The sequence below is a fragment of the Ziziphus jujuba genome, chromosome 11, assembly GCF_031755915.1.
Source record: "Ziziphus jujuba cultivar Dongzao chromosome 11, ASM3175591v1".
Classification (NCBI taxonomy): domain Eukaryota; kingdom Viridiplantae; phylum Streptophyta; class Magnoliopsida; order Rosales; family Rhamnaceae; genus Ziziphus; species Ziziphus jujuba.
In genome coordinates, this window is record NC_083389.1 from 23,041,509 (window position 1) to 23,063,639 (window position 22,131).

The window sequence follows — 22,131 nt, forward strand, 5'->3', positions numbered from 1 at the left end:
AGTCCGTATCGGCTTCTATTGCTTGTATGAGTAAAATAGGCCTTGGTTCTTTAGATATGGCCAACCCCTCTTGACTATGACTTATTCCTTGTATGAAGACAGAAAGATTGTCCTTGAACTTCTTGGCTTGGGCCCTAGTGATCGGTCCCACCTTCATTTGTATTGGGTCAGCACCCCAGCGGGTTGTCGGTCGAACAGTCTCGGGTGGATTCGCATCAGCATGTGTCTTGTCATGCTTAATCCGAGTTCTTTTTCACCCATACTCCTGGTGAACTTGTTTGCTAAAATGAGAGATGTTTCATCCTTATGGTTCTCCTATTACTTTAGGTAGAGACAAATCCTAAAATTTCTAGCTTGCTTTTTATGCATCCTCAGTAACTGTTCCCTCCATGAGGTGGACTAACCTCCATTTTACCACCTGCCTAACTCACCTCTAGCTTAAGATCTTTAAAATTAGGTTATCTCCATGGTCTATTGGCTACCTTATACTCATTTTTCTCTATGAACTTTAGACCTAATTTGAGGTTAGAATTTATAGGTGCTGGATCTTTTGAGGCAAGCTAGCAACCTCAAGTTGTGCTTCTTGATGCTGTATATGAGCAATCATGGTCCCATAAATTATACAAACTAATTCTCCAAGTTCAATAGCTTGGATCTATTGGAACGAGGTGCTATTCATTGCTCTCTACGACATCTAGCTGAAAGTGTTATGGCCTACTGACGAGGTTGCTAGGTTGGGTTTTCTCTATGTTGTACAAAAATTATATCATAAGGGCAAAATCTAGTACCAAATTTTTACCTCTATGTGGCTTAAGGCACCACACCTTAGTAAGCCAAACCCATCCAATATACGAAAACACACACATAACTTAAATCCACACAGTGCAATCAAAGGTAATCACAAAGCAAAAGAAGGCACACACAATTTATAAGATTTCCCTCAACCTTTATCTTTACTCAAAAACACAATGATACACTGGCCAAGAACATGCAAAGATTACCACACATTCTCTATGGCATTATTTGCCTTGATCAAGCATATACAACTTACAAAATGGCAATTAACAACCCTAACTGCATGAGTATTGCTGGACCAATTTTTGGAAGTCATTCGACCCTACAATTTACCTCCTAAAACTTCCATAAACATGTTTCAGTAGTCATTAAATGCCACGTATCAAGACAAGCCCTCCAACATCTTTAGATGAACACCACAAAATTTGACATAAAGAACCACTGTAAACCGCTCCACAAAGTTAGCACAGACCAATGTTAGATGTCAGGAATGCAAGGCATACATGGTTGCCAGCAACCATGTGGCCTTGCTTGCACATGCCACCCCACATGCAGTCTAGAACAAACAACAACCAATATCAACTCAGCACACAAAGGCACTAAGGCATAATGTGTGCTAAGCTTTATGCCCCTGTTCAAACTCGCGCACATGCATATCGCTACCTACATGCACAAGCCTTACTAAAGCATGCTGCTAATTACATGCACCTTTACCACTGCCCACTATTTTTGCAAGCTACCATAACACATGCATATTGCTACTGTAAATCGCCGCATCAATACTCGCAAGCTATTAGCATACACATTGCTTTCTAGTGCCATGCATCATTGGCAGCTACACCCAGCCACAACTATTTGAATGCCCATACTTGCATAAATGCATTCATGCCTTCGTATAAACACTTGCATGCACATAACACATCAAAGCTACAATCATGAGCCCAAACATGCATATAGGCATAGCTACTCACACCACATGCATAAAGTCTATCAGATAATGGCACCATGCCATGCCATACTTACCCACGTATGCCCACACGTAGCCTACAAAAATGGGGGTAAATAATAGCCACACACAAAAGCATGTTTCAACACTCATTGGCACTCTAGGCATATCCTATACCATGTCCTAACCATGCTGGGAGTCATCCTATACCATTCTCCACATGCACCATCAGAAAACCCCCAAGCAAAGGAACTTATTTAGCCATTTATTTTCTAAGATAATCATATATTAGAAAGCAAAGGAGCTTGGCATGGCACCCAATACTCACCACCATGCCAAACTCACACCTAACCATGCCTAATATCGTGCCAAGCTAAGCCACATGCCCTATGCAAGTTTATTTGATGTTGCACCCAATGCCCAACCTTAAGTGCTCACTTGCCACATCTCACCAGCACTGTATATCACCAGTCACAGCATACATGTACATCAGGGGTTCAAGCCTGGCACATGGCAGCCATTATGCTTGGCTCATCCCCAAGCTCAAGGCCTAACAAGGTGTTCCCACAATGTTCTCGTCATAAGGTGGCCTAATGGAAGGCTCATCCATCTCCATATTAATCCTTTATCTAGGTTGTCAGTTTGACATTTTTTCAGGTGTACAATGAGTTTTCATGTTAACATTACAAAAACAGTGAACTATTTGAGGTCAACGGTGGAAGTAATGTTTGAAGGCTAAAAATAAAGGTAGGAAATATGATTACAGTCAAGAAACAATAAAATGCTTAGGTAAATAAAAAATCAGGTTTACACTAGGTAACTTAAATCAGAAAGCCAAAAGACCAGGTCTACAATTGACTACCTAAATTTGGAAATTGATTTCCACAACAAGAAAGAAATTCTTTCACTCCAAGTTTCTTTTCCAAAAGATATATATTTCAAATTTGAGTACAAAATCATGCCTTGAAAGATAAACACATAAGCAATTTCAAAGAGATGAAATACAACAAGTCAAACAACTGAAAAATTAATTCTTCCCACAGATGGTACCACTTTCGCAAACTAAAATTTTACGTCTCCTCCATGGCATGTTTAGATACTCTCACAGCCTACAAAACTTTCGCTGATCTACAACAAACAAAAAACCATGTTAAGGTGACGCCAACGAGATCGCTAGCATGCACCCTTAAACACCCCTTTAAACACCCAAGTCAGGTTATATCATGGTGAGCTCTTTCTTTCTCTCACTTAGTGGTCCATTAATGATCAATTTCCCATGAAGGATAAAAATGGTCACTATGTTTTGGTTAAGAGAATATGAACCCAAAAGAGAGGAAGAGAAAGAAAGAAAAAAGGCTAAGGATTGATGAAGTGATGTGACCTTACCTTGGTGAGAGAAGATAACATATATCTATATATTGAATTAAAAGTGCAAATTTAAATGATTTAACCCCATCTCATGGATTTACAACATGTGTCATAGGGCTACAAATCCTAGGAATAAAGGTACAAGAGACAGATCCCACATAGGATTTGATACGAACCTAGGACGACCTGCTCCTAAACCCGTATAATATTAGTCCGGATCCAATTATGTTCAAGTTCTAATGGTCACCTTGACCCCTAATCAACCTATGATTAAAAAACTTGGTATATAATGAAGATGACACAATAGGTGATGGAAGTCCTATTGATAAGTCAAACTAAAACACTCACTCTTTAATGGTGTTTTAGGTGGTCAAAAGAACAAAGAGAAATTCAATCTCATAAAATAAATTATGAATTTTATTAATAGTGTGGTCTTCCGAAAAAATAATCTCTTATATAGGCTAACAGAAAACAAAAAAATAAACCCTAATTACAATAGGTAAAACGGGCCACCAAATAATAGGAAACCTAGCTTGGCCGATATTCACCTTCTTTTCTAATCTAATTAGGATTAATTAATTCCTTTATTTTGAATTAGGAATTAATTAATTTACAATTAAAATAATAAACTAACAACTCTCCTAAGTTGATTTGTCCAGCAAATAAATAAATAAAACCAAATAAAAGACTAATTTCCTAAAACAAAAAGTCAAAATCAAATTAGAAAACTAGTTGACTAGTTTGACTACTAAGGTATCTTTGACCAATCTCTAGATTTTTTGGGCTCCAAATAAGCTTCAATATGCCATGTAGGATGCCAAATATAATTAATAATGACTCCCACACATTGTCCCTTGATTGGAATATGTCAAACAAGAAGAAAAGTCAAAATCAGCGGCTAAATAACACATTTTCGGCCAAATTGAGATGCTGTCCGTACAAGTCATTTTTGGATGCTTGTGATTCTATCTTGACTTGATTACATGACCTCTTAGACATATGTATTGAATTAATGAAGAATTGGAACCATTTCATGCTGCCAGGACTCCATAAATGCACCAAAACCGCTACCCGGGTCCGTATCGGCTTCCATCACTTGTATGCTCAAAACAGGTCTTGGATCTTCAGGTATGGAAAAGCCCTATTGAGTATGAATTACTCCCTGGATAAAGACAGCAAGTTTGTCCTTAAATCTCTTAGCTTGAGCCCTAGTGATCGGCCCGGTCTTCATCCGTATCGGATCAGCACCCCAACGGATTGTCAGTTGTGTGGGTACAGGCGGATTCTCATCATTCCCCTTCTTTTGAAAAGAATTTGTCCTTAAATAGAGATCATCACCTACAGAAAAAGGAAATAAATTAGCAATATTAAATGTGGCACTAACATTTTACTTACCTATTAGATCAAGTTTGTAAGCATTCTTGTTAATCCGCTTCAAAACTTGAAAAGGTCTGTCCACAAGCAGCATAAGCTTTGACTTTCTTTGTTTTGGAAACCTCTCCTTTTGAAAGTGCAACTAAACCAAATCTCCTGGGTCAAACACTATCACAAAAAAATCTAGAAATACATGATCATTATGGCAAAAATTACACTTTTTAAAGTTAGCAAATAATCTCTTCCAAATTTTCAAATTTTGCACAAACTAAAGCTCTCAACAAGGCAGACAAAGTTCTATACAACAAAAGCATTTTTAAATAAGCATCTTTATAATCCATGACCAGCGATGGTTTCTTACTCAATATGGCTTTATTAAAATCCCCAAAGCTCAAATAAAAATTTTTATTTTTCCATTCTTTTCTTTCTTTTCCTTTCTCAATCATGGTTTCATTAAATTTTGCATCATTCTCGGCTTTTTCTCCAAGTTTTTCACTCTCGGGTTTGTTAAAATTTTTCCACTCAACCTGGGTTTTAGAAGACTTACCTTGGATAGCCAGCTCACCTTTTCCCTCTTGAATGGATGGTGGAACCATTGGTGCCATCCTAGTTTTCTCTTTAAGCCTCTCGGCTTCCCTCCTTTGTTGCATTTATTATTGGTCTCTAAAAACTTCCTTCGGGTTCAATGGCTCCAGCTTGACCTTCTTACCTTTAAATCTAAAAACAATACAATTCTCTTGACCATAATAAGTAGCATCTTTATCAAATTTCCATGGCCTACCTAATAAAATATCCCGCTTGCATAGGCATAACATCACATAAAACAACATCCACATATTTATCTATGCTAAATTTTACTTTGGCTTGTTTATTTACTTTCATCTCACCACTATCATTAAGCCATTGTAATCTATAAGGTTCTGGATATTTAATAATTGTTAAGCTTAATTTATCAACCACAATGTTACTCATCACATTTGTACAACTTTCACTATCAATAATCATACTACAAATCTTACCTTGGATTTTAGATCGGGTATGGAAGATGTTTTCTCTTTGAACTTGATCCTCATCCTTGTATATAGCAAGCACTTTCCTAGAAACCAAGTTTAATTCGGCATTGGATGCATGGAGTGTCTTGGCTTCATCTTCAAGTTCTTCCTATCCTTGTTTGGTCTCACACTCACTTTCTTCATTTTCCGATTCTAGCTCACCATTACCCTTTAACACCATGATTTTTCTATTCGGGCATTGGCTAGCGATGTGTTCTCATCCCTGGCACTTAAAACAAATAATTTCTCTAGATCTTGAAGGTTTAGGATCAAATTTTACCTCATTCTTTGGTGCTTAGAAAGATTCAGCTTTGGACTCCCTTTTTGGCCCATTGGAGCTTTCTTCACGTAGTTTTGGTATTGGCTTTAAATCATAAACGGGATTGCTTCTCCAGGTACTTGGATTTGACCCCCTGTTGTTTGTAACTCCTCCAAACCATGATCTTACACCCCTCCTCTTGAATTGATGCTTTAATTTAATCGCCACATGCAACATCTTTTCCAATTCCACATATTGTTGCAATTCTAGTTGATTGACTATTTCATGATTCAAACCACCAAGAAACCTTGCCATGGTTGCTTCTCTATCTTCATTCATACTTAACCTCATCATAAGCATCTCCATCTCCTTGTAATAATCCTCCACGAACCTACTTCTTTGAGATAAAGATTGAAGCCTTTGATGCAACAACCTATGATAGTGTGATGGTACGAACCGCTTTCTCATGGCTCCTTTCATTTGTCGCCATGTAGTGATCAAGTCTTCACTAACTCTTCTTCGGGTATTTTGCTTATTGGTCTACCATTGGAGTGCATAATGACCAAAATCCATTGCTACCAACTTCACATTCTTGGCCTCCGAATAATTATGACAATAAAAAATCATCTCCATTCTCTCCTCTCATTCCAAATAAGCTTCCGGGTCACTTTTTCCCATGAAAGGTGGAATGTTTACCTTGATATTCCCTAAATCATCATCTTCATTCCTTGATGGTCTCCCACAGATTGGCCTTTCTTGAGGTTCAAAAATTTCATCAAACCCCTCATCCAAGTCATCTCCAAAGTTACTTCCCCCAAATACCTTTCTTGGTCGCCCTTGGCCTCCTCGACCTCCATGAGCATCTAACCTTATATTCGGTCTTCCTTGTGATGTTTCTATCCTATCCATCCATTGATCTATGTTATCAAATCGGGCATTCATCCGCTGCAATTGCTCCAATATAACCCTCATGTCCGTTTGCTCACCACTCCCCGTAGCCCAGGAATCGCGTTTAAATCCTACAGACTTCTCTTCATTAATTCTCAAAGGCGGATCTCCTCTTCTCACCCTTGAATCTGCCATGTTAGTATGAATATCACAAAAATAAAATAGGACCTTACCTAATTCACTCCCTCATGTGTTTCACTAAAATAAAGACTCGACACTCCTGTTTGCACACTAGTTTCGGCTTTTATCCTCTTTTAAACTCACACGCTCTTGCCTTTTTCCTCTCAAAGAATTATCTCAAAGTTCTAATTAAAACATCCAAAAAACAGCAATTAGATCACAAGTATGTTTTAATTAATTTATCAACAAACAGTAGCAAAAAGCAAGCAATACCGATGAATTTAACAAATCCTAGTTTTCGGCTTTCTAGGCAAAATAAAACAAAATAATAACGAAAATTTTGGAATTAGCAAGAACTGGACCTGATGGTAAGAGATTAAGGATTCAAGAATAAAATTTAGGAAAAAGAATTTCAAACTCGAACAAGAATCAAATTGAACAAAAATATAGAATAGTGTTTGTTGTTGTTCTTGTAATTCTAGTTTTGTATCAAATCATTTCACTAATTTTAATCTAAATAATTTAAGCACCCAAAGTTCAAATATCCAGCAACAAAAATAATTCTGTAACAACTCCAAATATTGAATAAATAATCAACAAATCAACAGCTTCAACAAATTTCCAGCAACAAATTTCAACACCAAATTCGACAAACTGAATTTTTTTTTTATTCGGCTTTTTCTTCTCTTTTTTTTTTTTCATTGAATATTAAACACAATTCCAGTAATAAAAATTAGCAACCAAATAGCAATTCCAATAGCAAAATCTCACCAAACCTGTGACTTTAAACAAAAACAAATGTGCAATTTTATTTTTTTTTAATTCCTCAAACCTTTCATTTTTTTTTTTCACTCACAGATCATAAAACAACTGCAGTAGCAAGAATAAATGCCAAAATTTCAATTCCAACACCAAATAATCACCAAACTCGTGATCTCCAATAAAATACAAAAGTGCAGTTTTTTTTTTTTTAAATCTGTTCGATTGTTCTTTTTTTTTTTTTTTAATATATCAATGCAAATATTTAAGACTAAAAACAGCAAAGAAAAATCAACAAAATCCAAAATTAACAAGAACAATAATGAAAGACAACCAACAACTAGGAAACAAAAATACGATAAAATAAGGAAATCCTAATTCAACTAGGAATGAAATTCTTTTTTTTTTTTTTTAAAGATGCAGAACATGTATGATGATAGAAGAAACCTTAACCTAATGCTAAAATAGTAGATTAACATAAAAACAAATAAAGCAAATAAAAATATATCAAACCTGAACAAAATTCGGCTCTGATACCAAATGATATGAACCTAGAATGATCTGCTCCTAAACCCATATAATATTAGCCTAGATCCAATAATATTCAAGTTCTAATGGTCACCTTGATCCCTAATCAACCTGTGATTAGAAATTTTGGTATATAATGAAGACGCCACAATAGGTGATGGAAGTCCTATTCATAAGTCAAACTAAAACACTCACTCTCTAATGGTGTTTTAGGTGTTCAAAAGAACAAAGAAAAATTCAGTCTCACAAAAAAATAAATTCTGAATATTATTAATGGTGTGTTCATCCTAAAAAATAAGCCTTTATATAGCCTAAGAGAAAACAAAAAAATAAACCCTAATTACAATAGGTAAAACAGGCCACCAAAGAATAGGAAACCTAGTTTGGCTGAAATTCACCTCCGTTCCTAATCTAATTTGGATTAATTAATTTCTTTATTTTGAATTAGAAATTAATTAATTTACAATGAAAATAATAAAATAATAACTTTCCTAAGTTGATTTTTCTAGAAAATAAATAAATAGAAACCAAATAAAAGACTAATTTCCTAAAACAAAAAGTCAAAATCAAATTAGAAAACTAACTGACTAATTTGACTATTAAGGTATCTTTGATCAATCTCCAGCTTGTTTTGGCTCCAAATCAACTTCCATATGCCATGTAGGATGCCAAATATGATTAATAATGATTCCCACACATTGCCCCTTGATTGAAATAAGTTAAACAAGAAGAAAAGTCAAAATCAACGGCTAAACAGCACATTTTCAGCCAAATTGAGATGCTGTTCGTACAAGTCATTTTTGGATGCTTGTGATTCCACTTTAACTTGATTACATGATCTCTTAGACATATGTATTGAATTAATGAAGCATTGGAACCATTTCATGCTATCCGGACTCCATAAATGCACCAAAACCGCTACCCGGGTTCGTATCAGCTTCTATCAGTTGTATACTCAAAACAGGTCTTGGATCTTCAAGTATGGACAAGTCATCTTGCGTATGAATTACTCTCTGGATAAAGGCAGTAAGGTTGTCCTTAAAACTCTTAGCTTGAGCCCTAGTGATCGGTCTGGTCTTCATCTGTATCGGGTCAGCACCCCAATGGGTTGTCAATTGTGTGGGTACGGACGGATTCTCATCAGGATTTATCCATTTCCACCTCAAATGATCTCCTCCTAGTATAGCTTCATGTATGTCTTCATGTGGGCTTGAGCTAGATTCCTCACTTGGGCCACCACTCATTTGAGCTATTGGTCTTCCATGTATAGTAGACTGTATTAAATATAAAAATATTCCAACAATAAGCCTAAAAATTTACTCGGTCTAAGCATCATTAATAGGAAAGAAACCACTTAAAATTCATTAAAGAAAAATCAAAAACCCTATAATTATAAAATTCAAAGTAAAAAAGTTCAAAATTCACAAACTATGAAGAATAAAACCTGCATCTAGTTGGCTTTGTTTATCCCCTCCAAAGAAAGGAGAAAAAAAAAACTGACACTGGATTTTTTCCCATCTATGCTCTTTACGAAAGATAAACAATCTTCTATATTGTGGTATTGTGATCGGATTCAATCTGAGACTAAAGATTTCGATGAGAGAAAGTAGTCCATGTTGTTTTGTCTTTGAGTCGTTTGCTAACATATTTCACTTTTGAAAATGCTGATCACTCAGCGCATGTTGAAACATCCAAGACCCAAGTCCAAGAAAGTCACAAAATGCCCAATTTTGTGGTTGCTGGGAAAAGGGAAATCTCCAGGTGGTGAATAAGTTTTTTCTAGGTTTTCTGGGCTTGAATTAGTGAAGGATTTACGAGAATTTGTGAGGTGGCTTCTTCAAATTAAACCATTTATTTGAAGCCATTTATCATAAGGAAATTAAAAAAAAATCAAAGAAAAAGAAAAAAAAAAAGTGGGATCTTAATGAACTTCAAACCTGTAACAGTTCAAAGAAAAAAAATATGTGCCAAACTTCACAGACAATTATATTGATTATTGGAGAACAAAATTATTTATAAAATTCCAATTGCCTTAATGATTAAAGTACTTTTAAAAATAAAATTTCAACTAATAACAACTAAAAATAATAAACTAAATAAAGTAAATTCTAATAAGAATAAATTAATTAGTTTATATTCTTATAGTTGTATGTAGAGGTGTGTAGAGATCCCTTTTTAAAGCCAATCAAACTCCTATTTATATATGTAAAGAACTTTGAATTGCTTTATGTGTTTCTGATGTGGGATTTTTGCAAACTTCAACTTCAAAATTTCAATTTATATATGTGTAAATTACATGACCATTTAATCTCCAATCAATGTGAAATCAAAACCAATTAATTAATTTTTCAAAAATAATATTATAATAAATTAAAAATACTAATTTGAAAAATTAATATTATGGCCTAAACAGACCCCAAGATAAAAGGTAAGATGATCACGGCTATAAAAATAACAATAACAATAACACACACTCAGTTGGAGAAAAAGCATTTGAGGTGTGTGCGCTATTAAAGGCCATGAAAATCTTTTCAAAAAATGGTGGAAAAAGGAAGAAGAGGAGTTCGGGGAAGAAGATGAAAAATAAAAGGGAAATATTTTTTTATTAATTCATTAACTACTTTTGTTTTTATTGTTTTATTATATTATTTTTAAATATATTTTAATTATTGTATGTAATTATTTTTATACCTTTCAGAAATTAGTTTTAATGTAACTTATTTAACAACAGGACTACAATTGAATTGTTTCAAAATGCAGAAGTTAAAATTAATATTAACCAAATCATCTTAGGGGCAGCAATTGAAATTTTCCTCTAAACAATTGGTGCGAAGAATAAAGAAACAATTTAAAAAAAAAAAACCATAGAAAAATATACTGAGAAAACAAATAAATAATAAAAAATAGTTAGATATTTAAAATTTCAGGACTGAAATCAATAATTTGTCAATAATTTTTGTATATTCTCTTGATCACCAAAACTCAATTGTCTCCATGGTTATAATTTATTATTTTTTCAAAAATTTAATATTTTATTCTTATTTTATTTATGTGTTTGACGGTATTCATGATTTTTATCAAAAAATATTTTTGAAATATAAAGACACATATAATTAAAAATATTGTATGGTTACAAAATTTTATAATATGAATAGAATTGCTAGAATGTTAAATTTAAATTATTTAAAAATAATAATAGTATATTTTTACAAAATAAGGAAAACATTTTTGAACTATTTTGATCATATATTGGACTAAAGTCCAAAGTGACTAAATCGAGTGATGGTCGCTCAAAAAATCAATAAAAAAAAAACTTATGAATTGATTCAAGCTCACTCAAAATAAAAATGTAAAATTAAATGGCACAAAAAACCTCCCCTTTTTTTTTTTTTTTTTATTTGCCTCTAATTTCTCATGCATATTTCTTTTTCTTCAAAAAGAACTCAGACCCTCCAAAGTCCAAACACAAACAGTACACCTTTTGGAACGACGACGTTCCAAATCTGGGTCTCTTCGAACGCTTCTCTGGAGACGAAAGCCGCCGGTGGGTATAGACGAGGAACTTATTGGACCACCATGGTTCCGATCTTTAACTGCAAGAGTGAAGGATCTCACGGACAGGATTCAAGGCGGCCGAGTTCTTACCAGGAATGCTAATTAAGCTACCATTGTCCACATATTAAGTAACACCAAATTTCAAGACTATGATTAAGCCAGTCAAGTTCTTTCCTGACAAGCTCGACCAAGAAGCTTGGATTATGCATCAATGGGTCATCCAACGTCAGCAAAGCCAGGTTAGAGATTTCTCAGTATCACCGCACTAGGATATTACTTACTTTGCTTTCTCTCCATTGCTGTGATGGTTGCTTTGCTGTTGTTTTGATGGAAGATATACGGAGATTGAGAATGCCTTTTTATCTGTTTTGAAATTAATAAATCCGGTTATTTATTTATTTTTATTTTTGGTATTCTGTCTGTCAGTGGTGGATGGAGAATGGTGATTGGTGTTTATGGCCACTCTGATGTCCTGAATTTGTTGTTCGCAACTGGTATTTGGTGTACTGCTTATATTGTTGCAGTTATTGCATCTTTAGGGAAGCTTCAACTTTATCTGTCTGTTTTCATTTAGTTAGTTTAGTGGGTAATCTTTGCCCCCATGGATTGCCGGTGGCGGCGGCTACTGATCATAACCAAAGGAAATACATTTCCATCTCTGTTGTTGCACCTTCAAACTCAAACCTTTGGGAGTCTTCGCATCCCTACCTCAGCCATGAACTTCCCAACTCCAATGCTTCAACCCCTTCTCCCCTATTTTGCTTTTAAGGCCCCACAGTTTCGTTGCTTCTACTCCTTGGCTCGTGAAGCTACAACTTACACTGAAATGTTCACTATCCTTGAAACCGTTGATCCAATGGAAGATGCACTTGAAAACATTCTCCCCCGTCTCTCCCCTGAACTTGTCACCTCTGTCATCCAAGACCAGCCAAACCAGTTATTAGGTTTTCGGTTCTTCATATGGGCAGTCAAGAGGAAGAGGCTTCACAATCGGGTGTCCCATAATCTGGTCATAGACATGCTTATGAAGGATTCTGGTTTTGAGTTGTACTGGAAGACTCTTGAACAGCTAAGAGAATGCAAGCTTTCGATTCCGTCCCATGCTTTTTTGGTGCTGATCAAGGGATATGCGAAACTGGGCATGGCTGAAAAGGCTGTGGAATCGTTTTGCCGAATGAAAGATTTTAATTGCGAGCCCAGTGGTATTATCTACAATATAATACTGTATGTAATGGTGCAAAAACAGGTGGTCTTGCTAGCATTAGCGGTCTATAACCAGATGTTGAAGTCGAGTTGTTCTCCAGATATAGCTACCTTTAACATCCTAATTGACGGGTTATGCAAATCTAGGAAGATTGATGACGCGCTCAAAATGTTGGATGAAATGGAGCAGAGAGGTATAACTCCTAGCGAGATCACTTATACCATTGTTATTTCTGGGCTATGCAAGGCAAAGAGAATCAATGAGGCACATAGACTGTTTATGAAGGCAAAAGAGTGCAATCATGGTTTCATCATTTATAATGCTTTGCTTGATGGATATTGTAAGTTAGGTAGGATTAATGAAGCATATGCTCTCTTGTGTTCATTTCAGAAGGATGGATATGTTATTGGACTCAAGGGGTACAGTTGTTTAATTGATAGCTTATTTAAAGCTGGGAGGTATGATGAAGCACATGGTTGTTATAGAAAAATGGTTGAGGAGGGAATTAAGCTGGATACTGTCTTTTATACCATAATGATTCAGGGCTTATTAAAAATGGGCAGAACTAATGATGCTTTGGAATTGTTGGATGAGATGACAGACAGAGGATTGACTCCAGATACTTACTGTTACAATGCTGTGATTAAAGGATTGTGTGATTTGGGTCTTTTGGATAAAGCTCAGTCTCTTCATCTTCAGATTTCAAAGCAAGATCGCTTCCCTGATGCATTCACTTATACTATTCTCATTTGTGGTATGTGCAGAAATGGGCTAGTTGGCGAGGCACAACAAATATTTAATGAGATGGAAAAGCTTGGATGTCTGCCTTCAGTTGTTACATTTAATGCTCTTATTGACGGACTTTGTAAGTCTGGTCAGCTTGAGGAAGCAAAGATGTTGTTTTACAACATGGAGTTAGGAAGAAATCCTTCATTGTTTCTTCGTCTTTCTCAAGGCAGCAATCGGGTTATTGATAGTGATAGTCTTAAAAAGTTGATGGAGCAGTTATGTGAGTCAGGATTAATTCTTAAGGCCTACCAAATTCTCATGAAGCTAGCTGAAAGTGGGGTTGTTCCAGATGTCACAACGTACAACATTTTGATAAATGGTTTTTGTAAGGCTGGAAACCCTAAGGATGCTATGAAGCTTTTCAAGGACATGAAACTCAAGGGGTTGTCCCCAGATTCTGTTACTTACGGAACACTTGTAGATGGATTTCAAAGGATTGGTAATGAAGAAGATGCTTCTCTGGTCTTTGATCTAATGTTGAAAGACGGGCAATATAGCTCTGCAGTTTATAAATCATTTATGACTTGGTTATGCCGGAAAGGGAAGGTCTCATCGGCTTTAAGTTGTTGGTTGGAATATCAGGGAAAACTTCCTGGAAGGGACAAAGAATCACTCAAAGCATTTGAGGACCATTTTAAGAATGGAAAGATTGACAAGTTAATTCAAGGCTTGCTTGAGCTGGATTTTGGGTTGAAAGAATTTGATTTAGCACCCTATATGATTTTGCTCATCGGATTGTGTCAAGCGAGAAGAGTAGATGAAGCTTTTACAATATTTTCTGTTCTCAAGGAGTGGAAGATTAATGTAACTCCCCCAAGTTGTGTGAAGTTGATTTATGGTCTCTGTGAAAAAAGGAATTTGGACTCAGCAATTGATGTTTTCCATTATACATTGGAGAAAGGTTTCAAGTTGATGCCTCAAATTTGGAATCAGCTGCTCAAGTGCCTTCTTTCTTCCCATGATAAAAAGAATTGTGCTCTTGAACTCATTAGTAAGATGGAGTCCGCAGGATATGATCTGGATGCCAATCTTTATCAAACTACTAAGATTCTTCTATATAGTCATTTGAACACTCAGTGGAAAAGACCATTGACATATCTATGATATCATTACAGTTTCTGTGGCCCATCTTTCAGTTCCTATATATACGACAAGCTGCAAATATTGATGCTATGCTGTTTTTGTTGGTTTCCCTCCTTTCTGGTGAAAACGAAGCAAAGTAATGAGGTGCTGATTCCTTGTGGTATTGCAGGTGATATTGTTGAGGAAAGCAAATACTAATTGTTGTGGTTCAACTTCTCCATTAAAAGAATCAATAGGACACAGTAAGGCTGTTGTTATGCATGTAATTGGACAAGGTTATTAAATTCATAATAGCAATGGCAGCAGCAGCTGCAGTTGCAGTGGCAGAAACAAGCTGCCCATGTAACAGCAGGTAAGGATTGGTATTTTTTTTTTTTTTCTTTTTTTTGGCCTCTCATGTCAAGACTTAATCACTTTAAACTTCTTGCAAGAGAAGAAAGAAGCAGATTTTCATTATGGACTCATTTAGATTCAAGGAAATGTTCAATCAAATGCTTTCCATGGTGGTGAAGATAATGAAATACAACTTCTGCTGCAACTCTTCCAAAGTGCTTTTGAAAATTTAATGGTATGGATAATTTCAATGATCTCCAATCCTTTTAATCATCTAGTAGTTTGGCTTATGGGCTTAAAATACATGTACTATTTTTGTTTTAGTCTTATGGAACTTAAAAATTCATGTAAGATAATTTTTTAATGTCTTTTGGTCTTTACGGAAAATGTGTTGAAACATAGTTGTGTTTAGTCATTTTTTTTTTCTTTTTTTCTGTTATTGTTTTGTTTAATTTTTGTAACTCATATTAATTATGAAGTTTTGTTGTATACTGTATGATATTAATCCACCCTATGCTCTTAAATTGATCTTTCTTTCTGAAGATCTGATCTTCCAAAAGATTCCACTGACAAAGATATTTCTACATTAAAGTTTCTTCATAAGTTTTTGGATGAAGTGGCTTTTTAAAGTATTTTCATGAAAAATTAGTAGGATTTATATGCTGTACTTTAATACACCACAATTATATGACACACTTCTATTACTGCAACGACTACTTAGATTATGGAAAATTTAACTAAATTTATTTGTTTGGTAGTCCTACATGTTTTGAGTTACATTTTTTTTTTTTTTTTCACTTTCCTTTGTTTTAGTTTTCTTAAATCATTTGACTCCACTAATGGATGTTAACTATATGCATTATAACCCTTATTTTTATTTTTTATTATTATTTCTTTCGGTTTTCACACCTATGACTATGCACAGCATTTTGTTTGTGCTTGTACTCTCATTCTTGGACTCAAGGATACTCCTGAAGGAGTTGAGGATCGAAGGAAGACTTAATCGGGTGGCTACAGTCAGTGTATTGGCATATCTAATCTTTGAAACTTGAAATATTTTTTGTGATGGATTTACTAGTCTTGAAATTGTTGTACTCATTTTGGTGGCTCATTTGCTTCCATTTTCAGTTTCCCACTGGGATAGATTCAGAAAGGTTCATTCATGCACTTGAGCTTCCTCAAGTCCAAGAGAACGTTAAAAATATAAAAGAAACATTTGCTGGCAGGGAGGTAAATAAAAATATTTACTGCATGTTGATATATTTGGGGGACAAATGCATTCCTCTTAAAGGATACATATTTATAGTCTCTTGAAAATTGATATATATATATATATATATATATTACTGAGGCTACTTTGAATCATCTTACGGTTTTAGATACATGATGACTTATTATTAAAGCATTGGTTGTTCAAATAGTCTTTTGTTTAAATTTTGTTAAACCCTGCTCATAAACTGCTAGCATGGAATTTCTGGGCATATCATTAATAATTGAAAGGTAGAAGAGATAGTTCTATCTTTTTCCTTCCTACTTTTGATGAACAGTTGAAAGACAGTTATTCTTTTTTGTTGTTCGGAAGTTGAGAGATGTCTGCTTGTTCAACTTACCTTTTGTTCTGATATACAATTTTAATATTGAAATTGTTTGACATGACAGGTAAGGTTAGGTGTTGATCTCCTTGATATGATTAAAGGAATTCTTCAAAAGATATTGGCATTTGAACAGTTCATCAAAGAAACCGTGCTTGGCAGAAACATATGTCCTGGAATTATATGCCTCTACCTTAAAATTCTCTTTCAAGTGATTCTTGTTCTGTTGGTTATAAATGCAGTAGGCCACTCTAATGCTTCCATTTGTTGAATGTCTGTGTACCATGCATCATCCAGATTCATAATGCTAGCTTATCTAAATTGTTGATCTTGATTATGAGATGTTTGCTGCATACTTGGGCTATTCAAGTCTTAGTACTTTTTATTTTAACTATTACTACCATGCAGAGTGGTTCTACTAATTAGATATGGTTCTCAAAAACAAATAGTTTGCTAGCACTGGGTGTTATACATCTGTTTGAATGATACAGGCCCCTACTTCAATTTGGTAGTCACAACGCATGTGAGACTGCAGAATAATTGTGGTGGTTTCAAATTATTTCCGTGCTTTTCTATGCATTTTTAGAAGTTCAAAGTTCTTTGGTTACTTCAAAAGTTCAATAGAGATTTCAGTACTGGTTTCTTTGTGTCAATCAATCTTGGGTTGTTCAAATATTTATTTATGTGTTAAAGTAATTTGGAGGATGTTAAGCTTTGGAGGCAGTGTATACAGATGTCCATGTTCCTAAATTTTTAATTTTTTGAAGGGCCCCTGTCCATGCCCCTTTTTGGCCGCTGTCCATACTCAATACAGTTACTAACAGGTGTAATGAAGGGCCAGGGTAACCTAAATTGAGATTAAAGATCAGGGATTCCTAAATGCACATGAGAATATTGAGAACGGTGCATCTTTGGCAGGGATACTTGATGAATAAGATGAGAGAAATCTTCAATTATCAGATTTAATTGCATAAAACATAGGAACTACAAATTGGGTTTAGGAATTACAACCAAAAAAAGAAAAAAAAAAAAAAAAAAAAAGGAGTAAATTATTATTATTATTATAGGAAATGACCTTTTTATCGATAGGAAATCAGTATAAACAATTTCGTATCCTCAGGAGGATACGAAATCCTCAAATTTTTCAAATACAGAAAAAAAATAAAAAATAAAAAAATAAAGAAGAAGAAGAAGTTGTAACAACATAAGACAATAATAAAAATTAAAAACATATAAGCTCCCCATGACATATTTCCAACTTAGAAACCCATAAAGATGCTAAAGCTTTGAGAAAGCTTATCTTCATTGCTCATCTGTCTTCAAAAATTCTATTGTTCCTTTCAATTTGAATTACCCACAGCATGGATAAAACAATAAACTTCCACATCACCTTGGCCAAATTATTAGTACCAAAACCAATTGGTTTTTCCACCATTAGTGACCCACAGAATTTAAGAAATGCCCAACAAACCAGTTTACGCAAGCGTTATAAGGGTGATAATGTTTGTAGTCTGCTATTTGGCAAGGCGCTTTAGGAATCTGCTATTGATTGGTGGCATCTTAGTCTCTGTATGTATTTATAAAATATTTTATATTTATCCAACCAAAATTATAGATATAACATTTCAGTGAAGAAATTATGTCATGTCTTTTAGCTCAAAGGAAGAGTGTTCGGATATAAATTAGTGTTGAGCAGTTGCTACCAGCCCATGTAATGGGCAATCTCCCAATTTATGTTGGGCTTAACGGGCAGTATCAGCGCAGATATGACTGACTCTTTATTTGTCGTCAACATATGCATGCACATGGCATGCATATAAAAGATATTATATATACTGAGTAGCTATCTATAGAAGAAATTTTTTCATAGTGTGCAGCTCAATCCTGAATCCTGACTTGATATTGGAACTTGAGAATGCAGAGATGAGTCTGGTTGGCGGATGGAGGTAACCGTTTCTTGCAGTATACTTCATTCTGCATGAAACCCCAGTTGCTTAGGCTTGCACTTATTTGAAAAAAAAAAAAAAAAATGTCATATTATATGATGATATTGACAAGAAATTGTCGGGGTGAGCGACTCAGGCCTATTTGTGAACAGTTATTGATTCATTGACCAATAAATTATTTTTAAGGCACCATTTCCAAGAGCCAGACCTCTTCTACAACTTAAAATGCAATATAATAACCTTTTTAAGGTTCCATAAGTAGTGAGCAGTCATGTTCGATACACCATGGTGAAAATCCTCTGAAATGGAAACACTGGCAAGTCTTCCAATGGGTCGGTAAATGGTGAACATAGCAATGATAATGGTGTGCACTGGTGAGAAATTGGAGTCTCTCCTAGTATATTTTACTGGAAGCAGGTTTGTGGTAGCCGTCAGTTCTGTCCCCATCCATTGTTGAGTATGGATAGATGGTGTAGCTTAGGAGGGCGTCTTTAACAGGATGACGGTTTTCTTAGTAGATTTGGCTGAAAGTGTGGCATTACTGCTTCTGGACTGAGTATTTGTTTTCTTCTTTTTACCAATTAAATGTGAGGATCATTTGGCCTTTTGGCCTTGGAGAAAGGAAACAATGTCTACAATCTATATTTTCAACGTATATTCTAAAGAACAATTATTTTCCTCTTACATAGCAAATAAAATGTCTTTTCACTACATTTAGTTACTGACTCCTACAAGTCTACATCCAAACTTTATTGAACACCATTTTAGTACTTTAAACTCATATGGGTGCATATTTTGGTATAATATAAAAATTGTAACAACCCGTATCAAAATATCCCTATTGTACAGGTTTGACCAAAGATTGTATGTAGGTCTCAGGTTAACTTTTTCTATAGTTAAGATTTTGATTTGACTGATGTACCATTGTGTAGAACTTGTTGATACGAGTTTATAGATTGACAGTACGTCAAATTCTGAGTTACAGATAAAAATTATGGTTTTGAGAAGTTTTAAGCATTGGTTTTATATCAGTATCCAAACTAGTTCCAAGTTTTTATCTATTAATGACCTAAAGCTCTAATATAAACCTTGGGGAGTGTCTATTTCTAAAATATCCATTTTGTCCCTTAAATTCAAGAAATTTCTCTTCAAATCCAAGGGTTCGAACCAGGTCATTTCGAACCCATTTAACGTCCAACTGGATTATCATCGTTTTCCCAATTTCAGCCACCAACTTCATACATGCGCCACACCAAAGGGAAACCCACATGAAAGCGAGCTCAGCAATGAAATTTCAGGGTGAATGGCTGGTTGATGCTCCCAGATCGGGCTGGCGAAGTTGATAGTGGCTAGCGAGGTGGGTCACTGAATTTTCATGTTTTCCGACTATTTCAGGCCACCCATACACCGTTCACCCCATTTTCAGGCCCTATGAACTCATTTTCGTGTTCCTTTTGTCCAGATTCTTCATCGTTTGAGAGATACATCAACAGGGAGTTCGGCCAAGATTTCCATCAAGTTTTTCGACCACTAAAGACACTTTTGGACCGAAGTGAGCACACTATTGTATTTTTTATCCATTGGCTTTTCGTTGATATAAAATTTGTGAATTTTTTCATTTGATAGAATTTTCATTTGCGGGTTAATTAGTTAAATATCGGGTAAATTGTGACTGTGTTTGGATGAAATTAGTCAAATTTGATAAAATTGAAATTAGATTAGTGTAATTAGATATTATTAGGACCCATTAGAAGGTTCAATTTTGAAAGATTAGCCTTCAGGTGAAAAGTCCTAATTTTGGGTATCGGATTCTTAGGGTACGCTGTATAATTGGACCGGTTGGTGTCCAATTTATGTAATTTTGTAGATATACAAATCATTCTAAGACATTTAGTACACACTAATGCCTTTGGTTTAGTTATTGAAGCCTGATAAATATTTTTATTATATTACAAGTACTCGTGTTGAACTTGGAGACGATCCTGGAAGGAAGTTGGAGTGAGAATTTGCAGTATTTAGAATGGTTATATCATTTTAAAATGTTTTGGGTATATAGTATAATATATATGTTGTTTGGATATTTTACATATATACCATTTGATTAAAATGTTTGTTTTATGTATATATAAATATCTGCTTTTACATATATATGTTATCATTTTATGTGACTTTTGACAATATTTTAAATGGTTTCCAATTCTAATGAGTTCATAAATGGACTTGTGGTATTTAAATATCTTGGTATTTGAATTAAGGTTTTAAATCATTTTAGAAAATAATTGATTTGAAAAAACATATTGAAAATTATATAATTTTAAGCATGTTCAAATATTTTATAATTTTATGTACTTAAAATTGGTTTATGGTGATATATATTTTACTAGGATATTTCTAGCTTTAGTACGAAATGATGATTTGAAATTTTTAAAATATTAAATAAGCGGTTGAGTTTGAATATTAAATTATAATTTATGATACAGTATTGTTTGGAAAAATATGATCTCAAAAGATTATTATACGGATACTGTATTGTTCAATTTTAATTGATGTACCATATAGTACTAGTGTTTTGGATCAGTATTATATTATAGTGCATGGGTTTGCCATGGTGCCATGAGATTGGGTTCATCCCACAGGTTTATCATTGCTATGAATCGTGAGATTGAGATTATTCCACAGGTTTATATTGCCACGTCGTCTTAGGATGCCAAGGGTAGTGAGGTAGGTTTGTTCCACAAGTTTTCTTTCTTTTACTGTGAGGTGGTGTTCCAAGATGTCGTTCACTTGACAGCGCTAGGTATATCGTATTGTACACTATTTATGTTTCTGATTATATTATTGGTTCTTCTGATATTTATGGTTTTTATTGTATTTTCATAATTATTTTGTAAAATTATGTTTATAGCATTTTATGCTCAATATTTATAACATGATTAAAATAATTTATAATATTATAATGATCATTGGCTTTATACTATTTAAGCATCAGTTTTATGATATTTACTCGGGGTACAAATTTGGGTTTTATGAAATGATTTTTAAACGAAAAACATTTTAAAAAAATGGAAGGAGAGGTCTTAAGAGAGTTTTTGTGGAAATAAATTATTATTTTCCTATTACACCATACCACTTACTGGGATATTTTATCTCACGGTTTTATTTATTTTAAATTCTTTCCCCTAGATCTAGACAGTTAGCTGGCAGTCTACTTTGCACACCGCTTGTTATTCTGTGCTTTCCACCACAGCAGCAGTACTTGTCTTTCTTTATTATGTTTATCTTTCTAGACTTATTTGTACTAGTTGTTTATTCTAAATTTTATAAACACTTTTAGAATGCTCTGATTTAGTTATTGAGCAGTATTGACCATATTATATATATGTGTAGTTATAATCTGTAATACAATAGGCTATAATTATAAACCATAGTTGTGAATTTATATGCTGTTGTGATTTTATCTATATATTGAAATATTATTTA

At 34.4% G+C, this 22,131-nt stretch overlaps 2 protein-coding genes across 3 annotated transcripts; both read left to right on the forward strand.

Annotated features, from left to right (window-relative positions):
* The first annotated feature begins 11,522 nt into the window (after nucleotides 1-11,522).
* LOC107433080 (pentatricopeptide repeat-containing protein At1g79540) lies at nucleotides 11,523-15,132 on the forward strand. The gene is made up of 2 exons (XM_048465326.2): nucleotides 11,523-11,943; nucleotides 12,131-15,132. The coding sequence occupies exon 2, from the start codon at nucleotides 12,306-12,308 to the stop codon at nucleotides 14,799-14,801; it is 2,496 nt and encodes an 831-aa protein (XP_048321283.2). The 5' UTR covers nucleotides 11,523-11,943; nucleotides 12,131-12,305; the 3' UTR covers nucleotides 14,802-15,132.
* A 217-nt stretch (nucleotides 15,133-15,349) lies between these two features.
* Nucleotides 15,350-17,099, forward strand: LOC132799967 (alpha,alpha-trehalose-phosphate synthase [UDP-forming] 56 kDa subunit-like). 2 transcript variants are annotated; one of them, XM_060812712.1, is made up of 3 exons: nucleotides 15,350-16,135; nucleotides 16,242-16,343; nucleotides 16,773-17,099. In XM_060812712.1, the coding sequence occupies exons 1-3, from the start codon at nucleotides 15,953-15,955 to the stop codon at nucleotides 16,974-16,976; spliced, it is 489 nt and encodes a 162-aa protein (XP_060668695.1). In that variant the 5' UTR covers nucleotides 15,350-15,952; the 3' UTR covers nucleotides 16,977-17,099. The 2 variants fall into 2 exon arrangements, with proteins under 2 accessions (XP_060668695.1, XP_060668696.1); XM_060812713.1 differs by having other exon boundaries at nucleotides 15,350-16,129.
* The last annotated feature ends 5,032 nt before the right edge of the window (nucleotides 17,100-22,131 follow it).